This window comes from Cottoperca gobio, chromosome 19 (genome assembly GCF_900634415.1).
Source record: "Cottoperca gobio chromosome 19, fCotGob3.1, whole genome shotgun sequence".
Taxonomy (NCBI): Eukaryota; Metazoa; Chordata; class Actinopteri; order Perciformes; family Bovichtidae; genus Cottoperca; species Cottoperca gobio.
In genome coordinates this window covers 13,603,817-13,623,059 of record NC_041373.1, presented here as the reverse complement: position 1 = coordinate 13,623,059, position 19,243 = coordinate 13,603,817, and the positions used below count along the sequence as shown (strand labels likewise).

At 41.3% G+C, this 19,243-nt stretch overlaps 1 protein-coding gene across 1 annotated transcript in view; it reads right to left on the bottom strand.

Moving 5' to 3' along the window:
* The window catches only part of plce1 (phospholipase C, epsilon 1), a 75,512-nt gene that overhangs the window by 21,876 nt on the left and 34,393 nt on the right, over positions 1-19,243 (bottom strand). Inside the window, 10 exon segments of the mRNA XM_029456459.1 lie at positions 1,191-1,307; positions 1,397-1,506; positions 1,599-1,709; positions 1,855-2,002; positions 2,114-2,259; positions 6,283-6,450; positions 6,556-6,710; positions 8,852-8,860; positions 16,728-16,861; positions 17,581-17,774. Coding sequence (XP_029312319.1) covers positions 1,191-1,307; positions 1,397-1,506; positions 1,599-1,709; positions 1,855-2,002; positions 2,114-2,259; positions 6,283-6,450; positions 6,556-6,710; positions 8,852-8,860; positions 16,728-16,861; positions 17,581-17,774 — 1,292 coding nt within the window.

Sequence of the window (19,243 nt, the reverse complement as noted above, 5' to 3'; positions counted from 1 at the left end):
GTGTCACTAGCTACCTGCCACCAGTGTGCTGAAAAGTACCAGAGCTCTGTTCCTTCCTGTCCTGACAGGAAGCTAACCTGTTATCTTGTATCTCATGTGACACAGGAGTTTATGTGAACGTCACCTCATCTCAATAACAATCTGCAAATGTGTTCCTTCACAAACCCATTATCTTGTGCCGGTGTTTGACAAAGACAATTGGAAGGAATGTGCTGTGCAGACCACATATTCATATCTGAGGGAAGCTCTGAATTCATATCATGTTGTATGTATTTTCTTCGCTACGTGTACAACCACGAGAAAAATGTAACTTTTAGTCTTTTGAAAGTCGTTATGTAGCAGTTGCCTTATGTATTCAACGAGAGACTGCTGTGGGTGCTTGTTCACAAAATCCTTTTTAGAAACTTCTAACTGTGTGTGTACAAACAAGTGAGAAACTGACCATTTTAATTCTGCTATTTTATATTATTTTAATTCTGCTATTTCATACTATTTTAATTCTGCTATTTTATACTATTTTAATTCTGCTATTTCATACTATTTTAATTCTGCTATTTCATACTATTTTAATTCTGCTATTTTATACTATTTTAATTCTGCTATTTCATACTATTTTAATTCTGCTATTTTATACTATTTTAATTCTGCTATTTTATACTATTTTAATTCTGCTATTTTATACTATTTTAATTCTGCTATTTCATACTATTTTAATTCTGCTATTTCATACTATTTTAATTTAGCTATTTCATACTATTTTAATTCTGCTATTTTATACTATTTTAATTCTGCTATTTTATACTATTTTAATTCTGCTATTTTATACTATTTTAATTATTGTACTCTACACACCACCTATTTTACATAAAAAAAATAAAAGAAAGCCAGAATAAAGAAAAAAAAACACCAGTAAATAAAAAGTGAAAGCAGCTGCAGCAGGCAATTAAGAGATACAAGATGTCCCAGTGTCTTGTAGTCAAATGCTATGTGCCATCTGACGCTGTACTGTATGTCTCATAAGCTTGTTTACAACTTACACTACACCACCTACAGATCATCCTTCACCGGGATGGATTCAAGACCTTGTTACAAAGTTTTTTGCGAGTTGCTGTGTGGAAACTGATGCAGCACACTAGAGGAACTCTGTCTTTGGGGCAAACAAAATGTAGAGGGGGGGGGGGGGTACTGACTGATTGCGGCAGCGGTCTCTGAGGGAGTTGTTTCTAGACGCAGGGAATGGGCCAGTAGAAGAGGGACTGGTGGAAGCGTCATCAGGATCCTCCGCCTCCAAACTACGATTACAAGATCTGGGGAGCATAACGAGCAGCAGGACAATTAGAGTAGAAGACACTTGTTGTGTGTCACTTCGTAGGTTTTTTTCAGGGTCGTAGTGTACCTGATAATCTGGAGGATGTTGCTGACAGTGGCTTCTTTCTCTGGGACGTGTAGTCCATCTGGACCGGAGCGCGACATGAAGTTGTGCTGGCCGCCGTAGTCAGACACAAACTAAAGAGAGGACGACAGACACAACGGGATAAATGACATGTCTGATTCTTACTGCTCGGGTCAGTTATATGAGATGTGAGTGTTTGCTGTACCTCTATTGAGTCCTCTGTATTAACCAGCGGTGGTTTGAGGCTGATGATGCTTGCTGTCCCATCCAACGCGTCACTCAGCTCCTTAAGAAAAACCCCACAGAACGGCACCACCTATAGTGTCGGGACAGGACAGAGAAAAACGCATCCAATTATAGCTTTTACTGAACTGTAATCATCTCATTCCTGTGGTCAGATAAGTAAGACACATGACAAATTAGACCATTGCATTTCCACACCTGAGTAAACAGCAACCCACCTTGCATCCTGGGATATTAAGAGCTCTGGTCACAACCTTCTTGTACTCAGAAGAAGACTCGTGCTGAGCCATGGCGTCCTTTAGGCTCCTCATGGTCTCAATGTCTGACTGGTCCATAAACTGCCACATCTTCAGCACCTTGCGGGACCTGGAGGACAAAAGAACATCTCAGTATAAATAAAACAAAGCATACACAACATGAATCTGTGTGTACAGCGTGCGAGCATATGTGAGATAATGTCTGTGTGTGCCGTAACACCTGAGTCCAGCCAGGAACTCCATGACCCCGTTGTAGTTTCCCATGTTCCAGCAGCATTTAGCGACATGGACCAGGTAGGAGAAAACTTCTCTCTTCTCCTCCATGGACCCTGCAGTCAGGATCAGCCACGTCACCCACGAACTCACCTGTTGATCCAAGAGGTTCACATTGAATATTTAGGGCTGCAACTATTGATCATTTTCATTATTGATCATTTCATTATTGATCATTTTCATTATTGATTAATCTGAAGAAAATAGTGCAAAATGTCCATCCCAGTTCCTCAAAATATATATAAGAAATATAAAACAGAGAATGTATATATATATATATATATATATATATATATGTGCGTGTGTATATGTATATATATATGTATATATATATGCACGATTCCGAAGGTTGACTTCATGTGCCAAGGATGACTTGAAAGAGTGTAAGTGTGTTATTACGAGGCCGTTACAGAAACACTTTAATGTGTGTGTGGTCTTCCTCGCGCTCATGTCATCTCTTTTAAAGTCTGGTATGGCAAACTGTGTCTAAAGTGGTAATGTATGCACAGGAGTCAGGAGCATGCCAGAAACTGACACACACACACACACACACAAACAAGAAAGAATGAGATCAGATATGTATCTGCACCCGCTGACTGCCCTCCAGCACAAGCAAAAAAAACCACGATGCAAGAACCAGATATGTATCAGGCTCAGCTTTCTTTCACATTCTCAGCGACACACACAAACGCACACAAACGCACACAAACGCACACAAACGCACAATACAGGAATACAGGAAAAGATCACATTTCAATCTGGCTGCTTCTCTCTCTCTCTCTAGTGTCTGTGTCTCTATGTGTTAAAGCCTCATGAATGTACACACACACACACACACACACACACACACACACACACACAGCACACGCACACGCACACGCATAGACAGACAGACAGACAGACAGTCAGACAGAGAGTATCCCCTGGCCCAGAGATCTATCACTGGATTATGTAACGGTCTGTAAAGCCCACCACAGTCGGATTTCATAGAGACTAAATAAAGCAACAAAAAACACACACACACACCCCACACACACCCACACACACACACACACCACACACACACACCACTCAGTTTCACATGCATTGTTTTTGTTTCAGGTGATGATGAAACATCGGTAAAAAAAATAATTAGATTTTTGTTTTGCCCCCGTGTCACTTGTGGCCACAGAAATCATACACAGCACATGCAACCAAACCCCCTTCCCATGTACAGAATACCGAACCATTAACATGCACTGTGTATGAGACTACAGATACACACAACCTCAGGCACATGTATATTATATATACAATGTATATATACATACATCTTAGATAAGAGCTTCAACATGCAGATCATAAATCATATAATCTGCAGTTCTGACAAAATGCTACACTTTATTTGTCCGGACTCTAAAAACCCGGTTGTCATCATTTCCACCTCTCTTATGTTAACGGTGGTGTTGTTGGTTAAGTCTCACATTTTTCTCTGGATCCAATATGAGTAAAAGCACACCAGTTTATGCATTCCTGTGTGATAGAAGCATGAGGAGGGCTGAGGCTTGGGAGGGTTACGGTGAAAACCTAATCCATCTCAGAGAGTTAACCGTTTCCTCTAAACTCTTCTCACCAATGGAACGTCTTTACTTACTCAAATTAATCAAACTTCAGTTAAAGTTGCACCACTTTTTCCTTCAAATCATACAAAATGTATTCAGTATGTAGTTCATGACTCTATTTAGTAGTTGTTCTGGAGCTTTCTATCATATCACATGCTCTTCATCATGGGATGGTGTTTGCCAGTTTGTCATTGAATTGCAGATGTTCACATTTTCCGCGTCAGATACAAACGCCTCCTCCAGAGTCTTGCTCTATTGTGCTTAGGTTGTACTAGAACCCTTTTTGCCCTGCAGGCTCTTACTGTATCTGCTCCGTGCGTGCCAGGATGTGCGCGCAATTGAGCGAAAATGTGCTATCAGTCACTTGTAGCATTATGACACAAAGCGAAGCCTCGTCAGCGTCTGTGTTGAATTACAGTCACCATCTAAACCATTCTGACCGTCTGCAAAGTGGCTTTTTGAAGCGCCACAGATCAAGGCATTTTAAAGAGTTGGCATCTCTTCTGATATTCCAGATAGCAAAAGGGTGTACTCAGTGTTGTGTATGAGAGATAATAGACAGGATATGAAGAGATATAGAGAGAGAGAGAGAGAGAGAGAGAGCAGGCAAGAGCGAGAGAGACGAGAACAGATAGGAGGAGTACAGTGAGAAAAGACTGTCGCGCAAAACTTTTCCTCTCTTACATACATAGCATATGTGTTATCAATAGCAGCTTGACAACATTTCAAACACACACACACACACACACATACCCACACAGTGAACCGGAGCTAGGTACAAACTGATCCCCCCCCCCCCTTTGATGTCTGTATATGTGTCTATCTGTCTGTCCGTCTGGCTGTCTCCATCTGTGCATGTGTTATTAGTTGAACTATGGAGGGTCAGTTTGTCCTTGATACACGAGTTACATAACCGAGGTCGACAGAGAACTACGACAAAGTCATCGCATGAACACACACTCGTCCTGTCGAAGCTAAACACTCCAGACAAGACACAAAAAAGGGGCCCAAACTTCCTCACACCTCCCTGCCTCCAAATATTCTCTTTGACTGCCTAATCTCTCGCTCCCATGCTGCAAAGTTAAAAGGATCCAAAACGATAAATATCTGAAAATGTTATTTTTGAGACCAAAACTATTAAATTAAAGAATAGGGTTAACATAATTAATACTGCAACTAAACTATGTTCAATACCAATTAATACGATGATTCTTTTCTCAATTAAATGTATTGTCTGCTCTATATAACACCAGTAAGACGTTCCAGAGCTGGCATCTGAAAAGCCTTGAACACAATGATTCAAAAGAACTATTTAAATATAATATGATGAATTTTTGCCATTTTGCTTAAAACAAATTGCTTAAATTAATTGATTATCAAAATAGTTGGTTATTATGTTTGTTAGTTTATAAACAAATCTATTAATTAACTAATAATTGCAGCTTTGTTCATAACAGGAGAATAAAAACAGAAAATTAAATCAAATAATTGCAAGATCCTTAACACATTTCTAACGCGAACATAACTGTGACAACGATCGCTGATGGTTCATGACAGAGTACTTGTGAAGTGAGCTTCATCTGCGTCTTCACAGGCAGAATCACTGTTGTCATTTGACTCTTGTTCCATTGTGCCCATATATGGCTACAATGCACGTTTGATTTTTTTTTTGTGTGTGTCTCTCCTCTTGCTGACTTTAATGAAAACCAGCTGATGCGAGAGGCATGCAACTTAAAGATGACATCATAATTTCCAATCAATCTCGCCCTCTCTCGCTCTCTCCGTCTCAGCAGCGCGGTGTTGTGATTGTTTATTCTCGAAGTCACTCACCATAAAAGACACAATGCCTGGGAGATTAACTTCAGCCAACTTACACCGCTGTCAGTGTGTGTGTGTGTGTGTGTGTGTGTGTGTGTGTGTGTGTGCCCTTGAGTACACACAGTGTGTGCATCAGTCATGAGCTGATAAGTTGGTATGACTCGCACGGCAAATACCACAACGCAAATCCAGCTGAAGGAAAACACAATTACTGCTCTGCTTTGCTTTTTCACGTTCATGTCAAAGCGCAGTGCACGTGCTTTCACTGTCTCTGATGATGTCATTCAAGGGAGGTCACTAAAGGGCACTCGAGCACTGTTTTCTATCAATATTTTCCCAATAGTTAAGAAGTGCTCTCTTTCAACATGAATAACGTCTCCGTGAGGCCTTGTTTAAAAAGCTGCTCAAGGCATTCAGGAGTCGCACCATTAGACTATTCCACATAGTTGGCTGATTGGTATCACAGATTCTCAAGTGAGCTCATCCAGACTTAAATCCCGCAGTAAAAACTGAGATACAGTCCGACTGAGCGAGGTTACGCTGATGAATCACCGCCTCTGAAACACTTGAAGGTCACACCAACAACGACAACGACAACTAAAAGGGTAAAACAACATCGGGTTGAACGTGTGCGATAAATAAACAAACATATGATCAGAAAGAAATGATAAAAAGAAACAGCATGGGACTCCCTCACCTCGTTAAACCGTGCCACCAGGTCCTCCACACCGTTACTTCGCTGAGCACTCTGGGTAGGCATGGCGGGCACTGACAGTGAGGACTTGAGGTTTGGGTGGCGCTTGGTTTGACACTCGGGACTGCCCAGGTCTCGAGTGAGGAAACAGAGGTAGTCCAAGGGAAAGACCTGCAGGAGAAAAAAAAAAAACAGACGATTGAATTAAAATTACTGCCATCTTGGAAATAAACCAGATCACAATCCAGATATGCGTTTGTGTGCGTGTCCTCCCACCCGTTTGTAAAGCTGCTGCTCTTGCTCGGTGAGGATGCAGGCGATCTCCTCGGGGAACTGAACAAGGTGGCGCACCTCTGCCAGCTCCTTACTGATCCCACTGACACTGGGAGGAAGAGAGCCGCTGCTGGTCATACTGTTGGCCAGCTGACGCTCTGCATGGACGGATGAAGAGGACAGAGACAGAAGAAGAAGAGAGATCAAAGACTTTTACATTTCTCATCCTACATTTTCACGTCACCGGTTTGTATTTTAGGTGCAAGGCTGAGAGAAAGAAGCTGTCGAACTCACGCAAACAGTGAGAGAGACGAAGAGAAGGAGGGGAACGGTTGACGGACGGAAAGAGGGGAGAATGAGTCGCCTTCACTAGTACAGAGGGAAAGCGGAGATCGCTGTTGTTCATACAAGAAATGGAAGAAGAAGAAGAAGAAGAGGAATCAGAGAGAGGAGGGAGTAAAAGCGAGACATAATCTACTTTGATGTTTCCCCTTACACCATAAAAGCTTTAAGCCTCAATGAAATGTGCATCTCTTTTTTCAGGATTAACCTGAATGCCTCAAGTCTTCTGATCCATCAATCCCTGGTGCATACCACAAACTCTCTGCCCCCCCCCCCCTCCACCAGCCAAGAGAAGCCGGCACACTTCACCCTCCAGGAGTAAACAGCATTGATCACCTGCCAGTTCCTGTGTTTGGACTTCAGTTAGGTCCATTAGTCTGTCTGTTTACACGCACACATATGCAAACCTGTCCTCATCTCCGCTAACAAAGAACTAATGGACAGTTTCTACACTGGTGCTGCCAGGTAGACATACTGTACATTGTCGGGATGAACGCCACATAAACTAACGGGCTTTTTCCAGCGCAAGGAGCTTTTCCAGGAATCGTTTGTGGGACAGAAATGTGCAGAACATATTCTAGTCCCTAAAAATGAGTTATACAATATTTATAGAAGGTAAGTTGTACATCAAATAGATTGAACACCAGGAAAATTGACCGATTCTGTCTGCTCGTTGAGAAATGTACCTATTCCCCTCCCCCGCAACCACACACACACACACACACACATTCAAAAATAGTGTATGCATACACACATACGGACGCACACTTAAAAGGTTGTCCTTGGGAACCCTTGAGATGTGCAACAGGTTGCCACGGCAACAGCAGTGACTGCTCTGCAGGAGCAAATTTTGCTTATTTACACAGTTTGGCCTCGAAGCTTCTGTAATGAACTTTCACTGTGTGTGTGTGTGTGTGTGTGTGTGTGTGTGTGTGTGTGTGTGTGTGTGTGTGTGTGTGTGTGTGTCTGTGTGTGTCTGTGTGTGTCTGTGTGTGTGTGTGTCTGTGTCTGTGTGTGTGTGTAGATTAGGAACCTAGACCAGCTGTGTATAAGACAAAGTTGAGAACAAAGACAAGAGACAAAGGAAGGGAAAAAGAAGGAAAAGATTAAAAGAAACTTAAACAAAAGGACGAAGCAGGAAAATGTGAAAATCAGTGAAGAATTCTTCGAACAAGCAAGAAAAAAAAAAGAGAGAGAAACAGAGAGAGAGCAGAAGAGGACAGAGATTAGATAGAGAGGAAGGAAAAGATAAGTAGAATAAGTGGAAATTCTGTAGTTTACACTGCGCTGCAGGTGTGAGACATCTATCACCGTTACAGAGACAGCGTAATCTACTAAATCCTTTACATGTCACACACACACAGACAGACTGCAGGTTATGAATGATCGTTCAGACCTGGAACACATTTCTCACAGACACATTTGCATTAAATGAAAGGGGAGAATAAAAAAGTATAATCACTGTTACTGAGCCTTAGAAGTGATGTAGAGTAAAAACAGCTGCAAAAAAAGATGTGGTACAAATCACAGCATGTAGTCAAGATGTCTTTGCTCCTCGTCTTTCCATAAGACACGGATACTTTGACTCTTTCTTTTTTAAATGAACAAGATTTTAGTAAAGTTTAAAACGATCTCTCAAGCACACGAGCAATACCTCTTCATTTCACGTGTTTTCCCATTCTAACGATTTGAAGTAGAAACGCATGGACACGCTTGGAGCGGAAGACAAATGAGTGTTGTGAATTTCATGACCATGTAGACGGACTCATTCATTTATTTATTCATCCTTCAAACTAGGAAACACAGCGGCAGACAAAGCGCTCGGACAAGGCAGTGAAAACAAAAGGTCTTAAGAGATTCTGAATGATTGATTAAAAGAAAATGTGCACTGATACCGAAAACAGAACGAATCGAGGTGCGATGGATCCCAAATGTGCCGACAAAGCTTCACACAAACCTGTCAGTACTGATATTGCAAAGATAAATAAACACTTCCGTTTGGAATGAGATCTTCGATTCTAGCGATTATGATAGGTGTGAGAAAAAAAACGCCCCTGAGCCTGTACAGATCGTAAACGCTCGTTATAGAGAAACACTGATGAGCAACACTGAGCGTGCAGCACTCCCGCTGTGAGACTGAGAGAACGTGAACCTGGACTAATCCACCACGATCTCGCTCTCATTTCTATGCATGCAAATCTGTAATGCATGCTGAATGCAAATACCCTGTGGACGTGTATGCATGCATTCGTGTGTGTGTGTGTGTGTGTGTGTGTAATGGTTCCTTTTCTATGCGTTGGGGGGATGGACTGTAATTATGAACATCCTTTTTTTCCATGGCGTTTCTGTTTTAACAGATAGCATGTCATTAACAGAGTCAGGAAATACAGGTGTGTGTTTGTGTGTTTTATTTGTGTCGTTAATATAATAAAAACAGCATTTGAGTATTTCATGCGGGATGTCGGATCAAACGTTTTGTTTATTTTATTTAATATTAATTTTTCGAGGGGTGGTGTGTAGAGGGTTAGTCTGCTGTAACAATAAACAATATACTGAATTAAGATTAAGATTTAGAACTTAAACTTTCTTAATATTTGCAACCAATCCCATTCATAATATCACACTGAAGCTGAGAAAATTCAAACGGTTGTTTAAATAGATAAAAATCTAAGTTTGAAATTTAAAAAAAAGACACTAATGACAGTCATCATGCATTCAGTATAACTTACATACTTAATAACATTTAACTAAATCAACGCTTCGAGGACCAAACACCAAGTTACAGCTAAATGAGTCTCGCTCAGTGAGATTGAACTTACTCCAAGTAAACCAATAACTTACTCAACTTAGCAACATTGTATGACTTGAAAATCAATATGAAAGGAAAGAGGTGAAATCTTTCAACACTGCTTTGAGGTTTATTTTGTTCATTGAGTAAATCACAAGTTACGTTTACCAATGAAAAGAAAGGAACCTTGAACATAGGCCCTGTCGCCTACCGCCACACACACACACACACACACACACACACACACACACACACACACACACACACACACACACACACACACACACACACACACACACACACACACACCCATGTTTAGAGTTGATGACAACTTATCCGCGGGAGTATTTAGGGCCCTCAAACAGGTGCAACACAAACAGCCTGAGTCATTAAATTAACCTTTTGAACCTATAAATATCATAATCCATGTTGAAATAATTTCTATTCACAACATCAACAATCTTATGTTGCGTTTCCGGTATTGTGTGGGAGATTAAACTGTCACTACACCACAATATTCGCATCTGAAACCTGATCTACTTGTAATGTTGCATCACCACATGTGCATTGTGATCGGTTTCTAAGTCTGTCAAATGTTCTTCACGTCATAAATGTCCCTTTAAAATCTCTATGTATTGAAATATAGTCATTATTATATCATTGAAACCTCTTGCCAAACTGCAGCATCAGGCAGTTTCCCCTTCAGGGTCATACAAACCCAGCAAGTAGTCGCAAAACAGACTAACAAAAACAAATAGTGTGAGGACTCATAATACACAGACGCAGCCATGCACACAGACACACAGCAGCAGCAGCAGCAGCAGCAGAAGCAACAAACATTGATCCGTCTGACTGATGACAACTCAGTTATCACAGGGAGGCTCACTGCATGCACACGTAAATATAACATTTAGGTTTTCCTTTCTTCCATAGTGGGGAGGACTACGACAACACGATGTAGATAAGAAGGCCGATTAAACAAAAGTCGCATAATTGAGTCAAGTGAAAGTCAATTTGAAGATTTAGAGATTTTTTTTAAGAAGCACGTAAGGCAACAATGTGTTGCTTTATGTTATTGTCTTCACGCGAGAGGCATCAGGTCAAACTACACTGTGCATTGGCACGGGAAAAACACGCGAATAAGAAACTTGTTCAGTGTTCTCTGCGTGACTTCATCATGACTCGACACGAATCGGATGGAACGCAGGTCGTTCTGGTGGCTTTGTTTTTAACTGTAACCTCAGAGACTAAACAAATCCATGTGTGACATTCGTTCTGAGGGTCAATTCTGTGTGAAGTTGCCCAGAGACCCTGAAATTCTTGAGTGTCACGCTGTCAGGTTTGTGGTATGAAAGGGGGTCACAGTGCACAACACACTCCCTCACACACAGTTTTCCAAACTGCTGCATCATCCGTCACATATTGAGACTAGAAGGGCACTCGGAGAGCGCAGACCTGCGGCAAAGCCAAATGTCCTATTACTTCAATTGAATTACAATGTTCAGGACGTTTACACTGGATGCAAGCGATCGCAGTGAGTCGAAATGTGTTTTGAATTAACATGTTAATAAAGTCTTGCAATTTAGAATGCAAAATATAAAAAGGAAACAAAATAATAAGAGCAGAGAGCATGCTGGTCCAAGGACATTGCATATAGTAAACCCCTATATTAAAGATTGAATTTAAGGAGGGCACAAAGCGCAGTTTAAAAAAAGTACAATTCAAACAACAGAACACCATAAATCCTGCCAAGGCAGATAAGACTCGCGTTGAAACTGTCAGCACCAATTATTCAGCAAACACAAAGATGGTGATGTGCAACGACCACATATTCCACAGTCAACATCTGACGATAAAAATCACGAGACAAACCAAATCGGATTTTAATCTCACTAAATGTGTAATATTTCTCAGCTGAGAAAATGACGTGCTATTTATTATAATCAGATTCTCCTGATTACCATGTTACAATGATTCATTCTTTTCAATTCATTAAGACCCCTTTGATTTCTCATATGCATAACTAAGTGCTGGCCACACTAGAAAACAGTAGTTTCCAATTACCATAAACATAAAGATACATTTAAAAAACACACACACACCTACAGACAGACTTAATTATATGTGTATCACTCAGTCAATGTTACAATGTCTCCCCGCTGCAGAGACACTAACAGCCGTACTGTAACTCCTCTACTCACTGATCAGCTTGTAGTCCATTCTGTTTGAGTGCTTCATGGTTGCTAGATACAGCTGGCCACTCTGCTTCCACGCTGACAGTCAGTGCCGGAGCCACCGGAGTACACTGGAGTACACTTGTCCACATTTGCGGGCGTCCTGCAGCTGCTCTCTCTCTCTCTCTCTCTCTCTCTCTCTCTCTCTCTTGCCCTCTCTAACTTGCCCTCTCCACAACTCACGCTGTGTCTTTGTCTGTCGCTCTTTTTCACTCACCTGGCTTCTCTCGCTGTCCTCGTCAGCAAACCGTCCTCGCTCTCTCTCTCTCTCTCTCTCTCTCTCTCTCTCTCTCTCTCCCTCTCTCTCCCTCTCTCTCTCTCTCTCTCCTCTCCCTCTCCCTCTCTCTCTTCACTGACACCATACATAGTTCACAGCCATGCGCTAGAGTTAGACCGGGCAGACCATCCCACTGCATGTACACACACACACACACACACAGTCCTGTACAGACTATAGAGGCAATAGGCGATAACAATAGAGCTATACAAACATGTCCCCCCTCGCTGTCTCTTTCTCTTATCTCGTCTTATTACACACAGAATCATTGAATGGAAAATGTTTTGGGGAAACAAGAAGTCACAGTAAGGTGCTTCCATGTAACTTCTCAATGAGTCTTTATTCAGTTATGTATACGTAATGTATACATGCAGAAACAATTAGTTGATGATTTTATCGACAGGTTTATACATTTTGATCATTATTTCAGCCGTTTATTAAGCACAGATGCCATATGCTTTTGGGTCACAGCATCTTGAATGTGAGATTTCTTTGCTTTTCTTCACATTATAACAGTTCAGATGTCTTTGGGTTTAAGGCAGTCGAGTACGACAGGACAAAGCACTTTGGGCTCTGGGAAGCTGTGATTGGCACAATATTCTGACATTTCATTAAGTAAAGAATTAATATAAAATATAACAACAGATTAAACACCACTGGAAATAGTTGTTAGCAGCAGCTCTACACTGTACAGTACACACACATGCTGGATAAAGCAATATATAAGCACACTAAAACAACATGCTGCAATTTGTCACAGCAACAGCTAGCAGGGTTGTTCAACTGTTATCTTGGTCAAATATTATCTTTGATTTCACCAGAGCTAATGCAAAAACAAAACGCTCAGATGGGTATTTTTAGCAAATTACGGTCATGTAAACAATACGTGCTCATGAAATCCTTGAGACTTCCCTCCACAATGATTCCCCACCACATCTGCTGTCAGTGCTGGCAGGCAAACACAATGTACAATGTGGACTGAGAGGAAGAGAGAGAGAAAGAAAGAAGGAGGAAAAAGAGAAATACTAAAGCCTATTACTGAGCTGCCTACTTCCTTTAGCCGTACAGTAAATTGTGCTATAAAGGAAACAAGGTCAAGGAAAGCACTTTAACCGTTCCCATTTACAGTTCACATGAATATGGCGAAATCCCAGTGGCCTTAAGTACGAGTCCAGTTTTTCTTCTGTGTGCACTTTGACGGTAAATGGGGCAACGGGAGACGAAGGCACAGACTAGAGGATCCACTATTGAAGGATGACAAATACTGCACAAACATAAAGGAGCACTTTATTATTATTATATGACAGCTGTTTGTGTTTTATTTTAACATGGTTTGTTTGGTGTTGGAAGGTCCTTCATGGTTTCTTTCATTTTGACCTGTAATTCTTTATTATTATTATCTTTTACATGGACTGTTTGTGTTTATTAATTGTGTGTTTTTGCAACTAAAGATTATATTCATTTTTTTTAATTAATCTGCCTATTTTCTTCGATTATCTTTTGCTCTATGAAATGTCAAAAAATAATGGCCATCACAACAACAATAGCCCAAAGTGACGTCTTCAATCACTCCAAGTTGTGAAGCTTTGAGCTTTCTTTCACGATTACTGCTTGAAATATTTTATTCTTAAGACTGTAGCTATCAAACTAGTATTTACTCCTACAATATATGTCTATACGGAAGCCACAGTAGTAACATTAAACGATCAAATCAATGCATATGCAACTATAACCACAGCAGATCACATAAATGGACCCACGTCTACTCAAAACATGTACATTTTCACACATATTGCACTTTAGTGAAAACATCTCCTCAAAGATGAACCATATTTAAACTAGACTCTGCTTCTAATTACTGACATATGAAGCAGTGACGTACGTTCTTCCCTGTTTCTCAGGATCTCTACCGCTATGTTCAAGCAGCACACACGCAAACAACCTTGACCTTACCCTCGTAAATATGTTTTGCATTCGTCTTTAAGGGCGTCGGTAGTTAACCCTCGCAAACAAAAGAGCCTGTCGTAATGAGCCAGACACGTGTCAACTCAACCTGTGGAGCATCGTTTATCACCTCCAAAACGCTCCCTCTTCACCTGCTACTAAAAACCAAACGACTGCAATGCTACAGAAAGACATACTGCGGGCACAAAGACATTTATTATTCAATACAGAGATCTTAACATAAAGAAATATGTAATTACCAGCACCATAAGTAGGTTTAATTGATCTTTTTGTTCCTTTGCAGGACAGGTGCAATGTCAGTTCAGGAAGAGGATGAAGGAAATGTGTAGATAGAGAGAGTGGGCACACGCTGGGGAAACTGAACACTGACCTGAAAACGCATAATAGATCTCTTATTCAACCTTCCTGATTTCAAGGCTATGCGCTCAATAAAACACACTTTGTCTGTTAAGCTAGAAATCTTAAAATAAGCAGAGACCATTTACACTTATTTTTGCTGGCAAGTTTTAGAGATTTTATGTTCTGCTACTTACATATTCATTTTAAACTATCAAAAGACAAAAGAGAGAATAAGAGCAGGTTGTTCTGTTGAAACACTGAAGAGAGGATCAATACCATAAATGGTAAGAAAGCAATAACTACACAAGCATTGAAACTTAAGTCCGACCTTCCTAAATCAGGATAATCAAATGGATTTCATGCCATCTGATAATTATCATCACCTTACGAGCTATGCCTCATCTTAAAATGCCATTTGGAGTCGGTTGGAGCAGTTATTTCTTGCTGAAAAGAAAATTTGTTTTTCTATCGCTACGCTTGTTCGATTCTTGTCAAGCTTTCAGCACTGCACTCAGCAAGTGAATCAAAACCTTTGTTACAGAAACATTATAATCTCTGGAGACAGAAACTGCTGTCTGGTACACTAAATGTCAAATCATTCAAATGGCACAACCCCACAGGTGGTTTCCATGCACGTTAAAGGCAGAGGTGAATGGCAGATCGGCAGCGTGTTGCTTTGGGTCTAAGTCTTCTCTTAGGTAATGCTCACGCGCAATCTGGGTAGCATTGCTACTAGGTAAGGGAGACAGAGAAAGTTAGACAGAGAGGCTCTCATGCTGCGTGTGTGTGTGTGTGTGTGTGTGTGTGTGTGTGTGTGTGTGTGTGTGTGTGCCTATGAAATCCTAGTCCTGCCAAGACTTCTAAGCTGCTATGTGTGCATGTCTGGCTCTATTCTGTTTCCTGCAACACCCATTAGAACAGAACACGGTGTCATGGTAAAGATATGTGCTGAATGAGAGTGTGTGTGTGTGTGTGTGTGTGTGTGTGTGTGTGTGTGTGTGTGTGTGTGTGTGTGTGTGTGTGTGTGTGTGTGTGTGTGCCTCCGAACGCTTGTCTGACAAAACATTAAGTTTGGTAATTAACATGATTGATAATAAGGAGAGTCACAGAGAGACACATGCGTATAAAAAATAATTCATGTCTGTATGTGTGTGTTTGTTTGAGCGTGTGTCTCCTTGATCTTGCCAGAGACAGCCTGTCCCCTGGAACAAAGCCAGTTGAAATTAATGTCAGGATCGGCTTACGTTTATGTCATACGTAACATCAGTGTAGAGAGAAGGTGGACGGACAGTTACCAGCTGAGCAACTGACCGACAACCTGCCTGGCTGGAAGATGAAGTCATGTGGAGAGTAAAAGTGTGGGAGAGACAAGAAGGGTGACATACTATATACATGATAAACATCGCTTTATTCTCTTTGTCTCATTAAGTTTTACAATCGCCTTTTTAATGTCGTTCTCAAGGCATTTCCAGGACAGAGATAGCTGCTGCCATGTGGTTTAAGTACAAGGCAAAGCAGCCATATATGTGTGTGTGTGTGTGTGTGTCTGTGTGCGCTTGTTATATAAGAAAAACAGTGTAATAAATAAAAAATATCACTCCTGAGCTTTACAGAGGAGTGTGTGTGTGTGTCTGTGTTTGTACCTTGTGATATCACGAGGCTTATTCTTCTTTCTGTGCGTCGTACACCACTTGAGCATTGTGTGTGCATGTGTGTCTAAATTGGAGAGTGGAGTGGAGAGACAGAGAGGATGGCATAAGGAGGGAGAGAAAGGACAGCAAAGGAAATAAAAGAGAAAAGTAAGAAGGAAAGGGCAACCACTGGGATCAACTACAGACGTTGTTTCTACCGACCCAAAACCCACTGTGGATTAAAAAAGCCGTGTGGGAAAAGAGCAGAGAGGAAGAGAAAAGAGTGGAGCCGAACACCACAGGGGAATAATGAGAATCTTTTATTTTCAGAATCAAACAGATGACGCTCTGCCCAAAGTCCCCGCGTCACTTGTCATCAAATGTAACGCTCCTCTACTTATTAGGAGATGGACATATCTAGTATGTAACTGCTGGTTTTCATACTGTGTGTATGAAGTGAGCTGTATACTATTGTTGAAACACACATTGTATTATATAAAACTGTATATAAACAATACAAATGTTGGTGTTTGCACAGTCAAGCATACAAATAAACAAAACCTTTTTCTACATCGTGTATGACACCCACCTTTCAGCACAGGCGTGGCTGTTGGGAATCTGGGGCAAAGGGTAGGGCAGAGCGGAGCGGGCACCGAGAGCCGCCGTGGCCTCCAGCAGGGCTCCGGTCAGCAGGGAGCACGCGGACGTCCTCTGGCCACAACCTCGATAAAACCTAGAAAGAAATGAGAAAAAGGAAATGTTTCACCTGTGACTCTATTCTTAACATTTGTCATGTCATCTACAACTAGCATAAGGCCTAGCGTCTATATTTAGCCACATAAAAACGGACTTCTGGGGTGTTAAGAATGCGTAACCAGAAGATCTCTGCATGTATTTACAGTGGGGTCGTATGCGTGGTTTCTCATACGTACAGTGTGTTGAGTAATTGTACCTGTTATTTTCATCACATGACTAGTCCTGTGGACAATCCTCAAATTCAAATCTTAATCTTCATGATTAGAACTTCAGCCCATCTGACTATTTAACCCCATTTATTCAAATCAAATCAATCTGCTGGTTATTTTCTCAATGAACCAGTCAACAATGTGTGTGTAATGTAATGATGATGACATCACATTGCTTGTTTTGTTTGACCAACAGTCTGAAAGGAGAATATGCTCAGTCTATAAACCCAAGAGCATAGAGGTTATTATTTAGTGTCATTTGTAACCAAAGAGTCTGTTTGTATGTAACTAACAGACATAACAGCTGCTATAAGTAACAGCATCATGTTTGACACTTTTAAATTGCTGTTAATCAGCTTCCCTTACTTAATTATCTACATTTTAAACTCATTAGCAGCATCTCATCTTCATCACACGATGGACCAAACATTGGTGTTACGTTAAGATCAACTGTATTATATTATATACTACAGTACCGGCTACAAACCTAGGTGGGTGAGAAGGATGACGACAGCAGGGATTGAGGCAGGGCTTCAGCTCTGGTCCGTCTGGGCTGCCGCTGAAAGCGTGCGATGGCCAGCGAGACTCCCTGAGACACACACATTCAGGGCAGGACAGCAGGAGCTTCTTGCCGCGATGAATCAGGTTGAGTTCCTCTCTGTCCTGCACATAGTTGTTAACCTGTTGAGGAAGTCATCGAAACATCGGTCACTTGCTTACATACTAGTGCATTTATATAACGTGTCCACAGTTTATATACGGCATAACCTGCTTTATCAACCTTAAAGTATGGAGAGTAACTGAGATGAAAGAGGGATTTAAAAGCTTTCTGGGAAATAAAATAACCTCATCCGGTGCCGTTATACATTTGAATCAGAGGTCATTGTTATCAGCTCCTCTGCTGCGGTCATTATCGGAAGCAATTTCCTCTCCGAGCAATTTCCTCTTTAAGCGTGAAAAGAAAGAATTAATGGAGAGAAATACCACTGAGGCACTTAACAGATCGCAAGAAAGGTGTAGAGGGATCCAGAGAGAAAGCATCAGTGACACAGACAGACACGTAGGTGTATAGAGAAGGAGAATAATGGGGAGATGGAGGAAGGGAAGGTGGGAGGCAAGAGAGAAAGAAGAGACGTCACTGAGGAGTTTTAACAGAGCAAACATTTTGATCTTAGAGAAAAGCCTCCTCCTCCTCCTCCTCCTCCTCCTCCTTCAGTTCACACTCTTCTCGGAACAAAATCCATCTGACATAAAAGGAAACACTTATCCAAACCGATTTGATTTGTACTTTGTCCTTAAGTGAACCTGCAGACGAGCTCTACTTGCACAAATTTCGGAGAAAAAGCCATTACGGCAATTTTTTGTGGCACTGTTAAGTGCCTTTAGCAGCGCTGGATATTACAAAATTGGACAAAATCGATACTGGTGACAGAGCGGGGGGGACGAATGCAAGTTTAATGAGAAAATACGGCTCGAGTGTAATCGTCCATAAGCACTGCTTCATTATAGTGTCAGGAAGGAAGTAGGTGAAGATCATCTCCCCCCCACTCACTCTTTAAAATATGTCCTGTTTGTATTAAGTGTTGGCAGCAGCATGGCATAACATGCACGCACACGCGCACACACACACACACACACACAGTACATAGTCAGCTACTTGTGTCGTTGGGATGGGTTTCCTGCATGGGGTGTAGGCCTAGCTGTTGTCAGATCTGGGCCATCCCGAGGGAAACGGTGCATACCAGCCTGCACGTTTAGAGAGTGAGAGAGGCAGCGGGAGGGGGGGGGGCACACACACACACACACACACACACACACACACACACACACACACACACACACACACACACACACACACACACACACACACACACACACACACACACACACACACACACACACTTGCATTCCAACAACAAGCTTATTACTAAAAGATGAAACTTTCAACAACATTATAAAAATAATAAAGAAAACTGTGATTAAACTATTTGTTTTTTCTTTCCTTATCCAGAACATTTACTGACTCACATTTCTGCTAAAAGACCTCATTTTTTTCTATTAGCATCTAGAAATTGTGCATGTAGACATAAAGTCTACTCCGCTGACAGCGTATTTATCCACATTTAATACCGACTTGTCCAGAGCCGTGC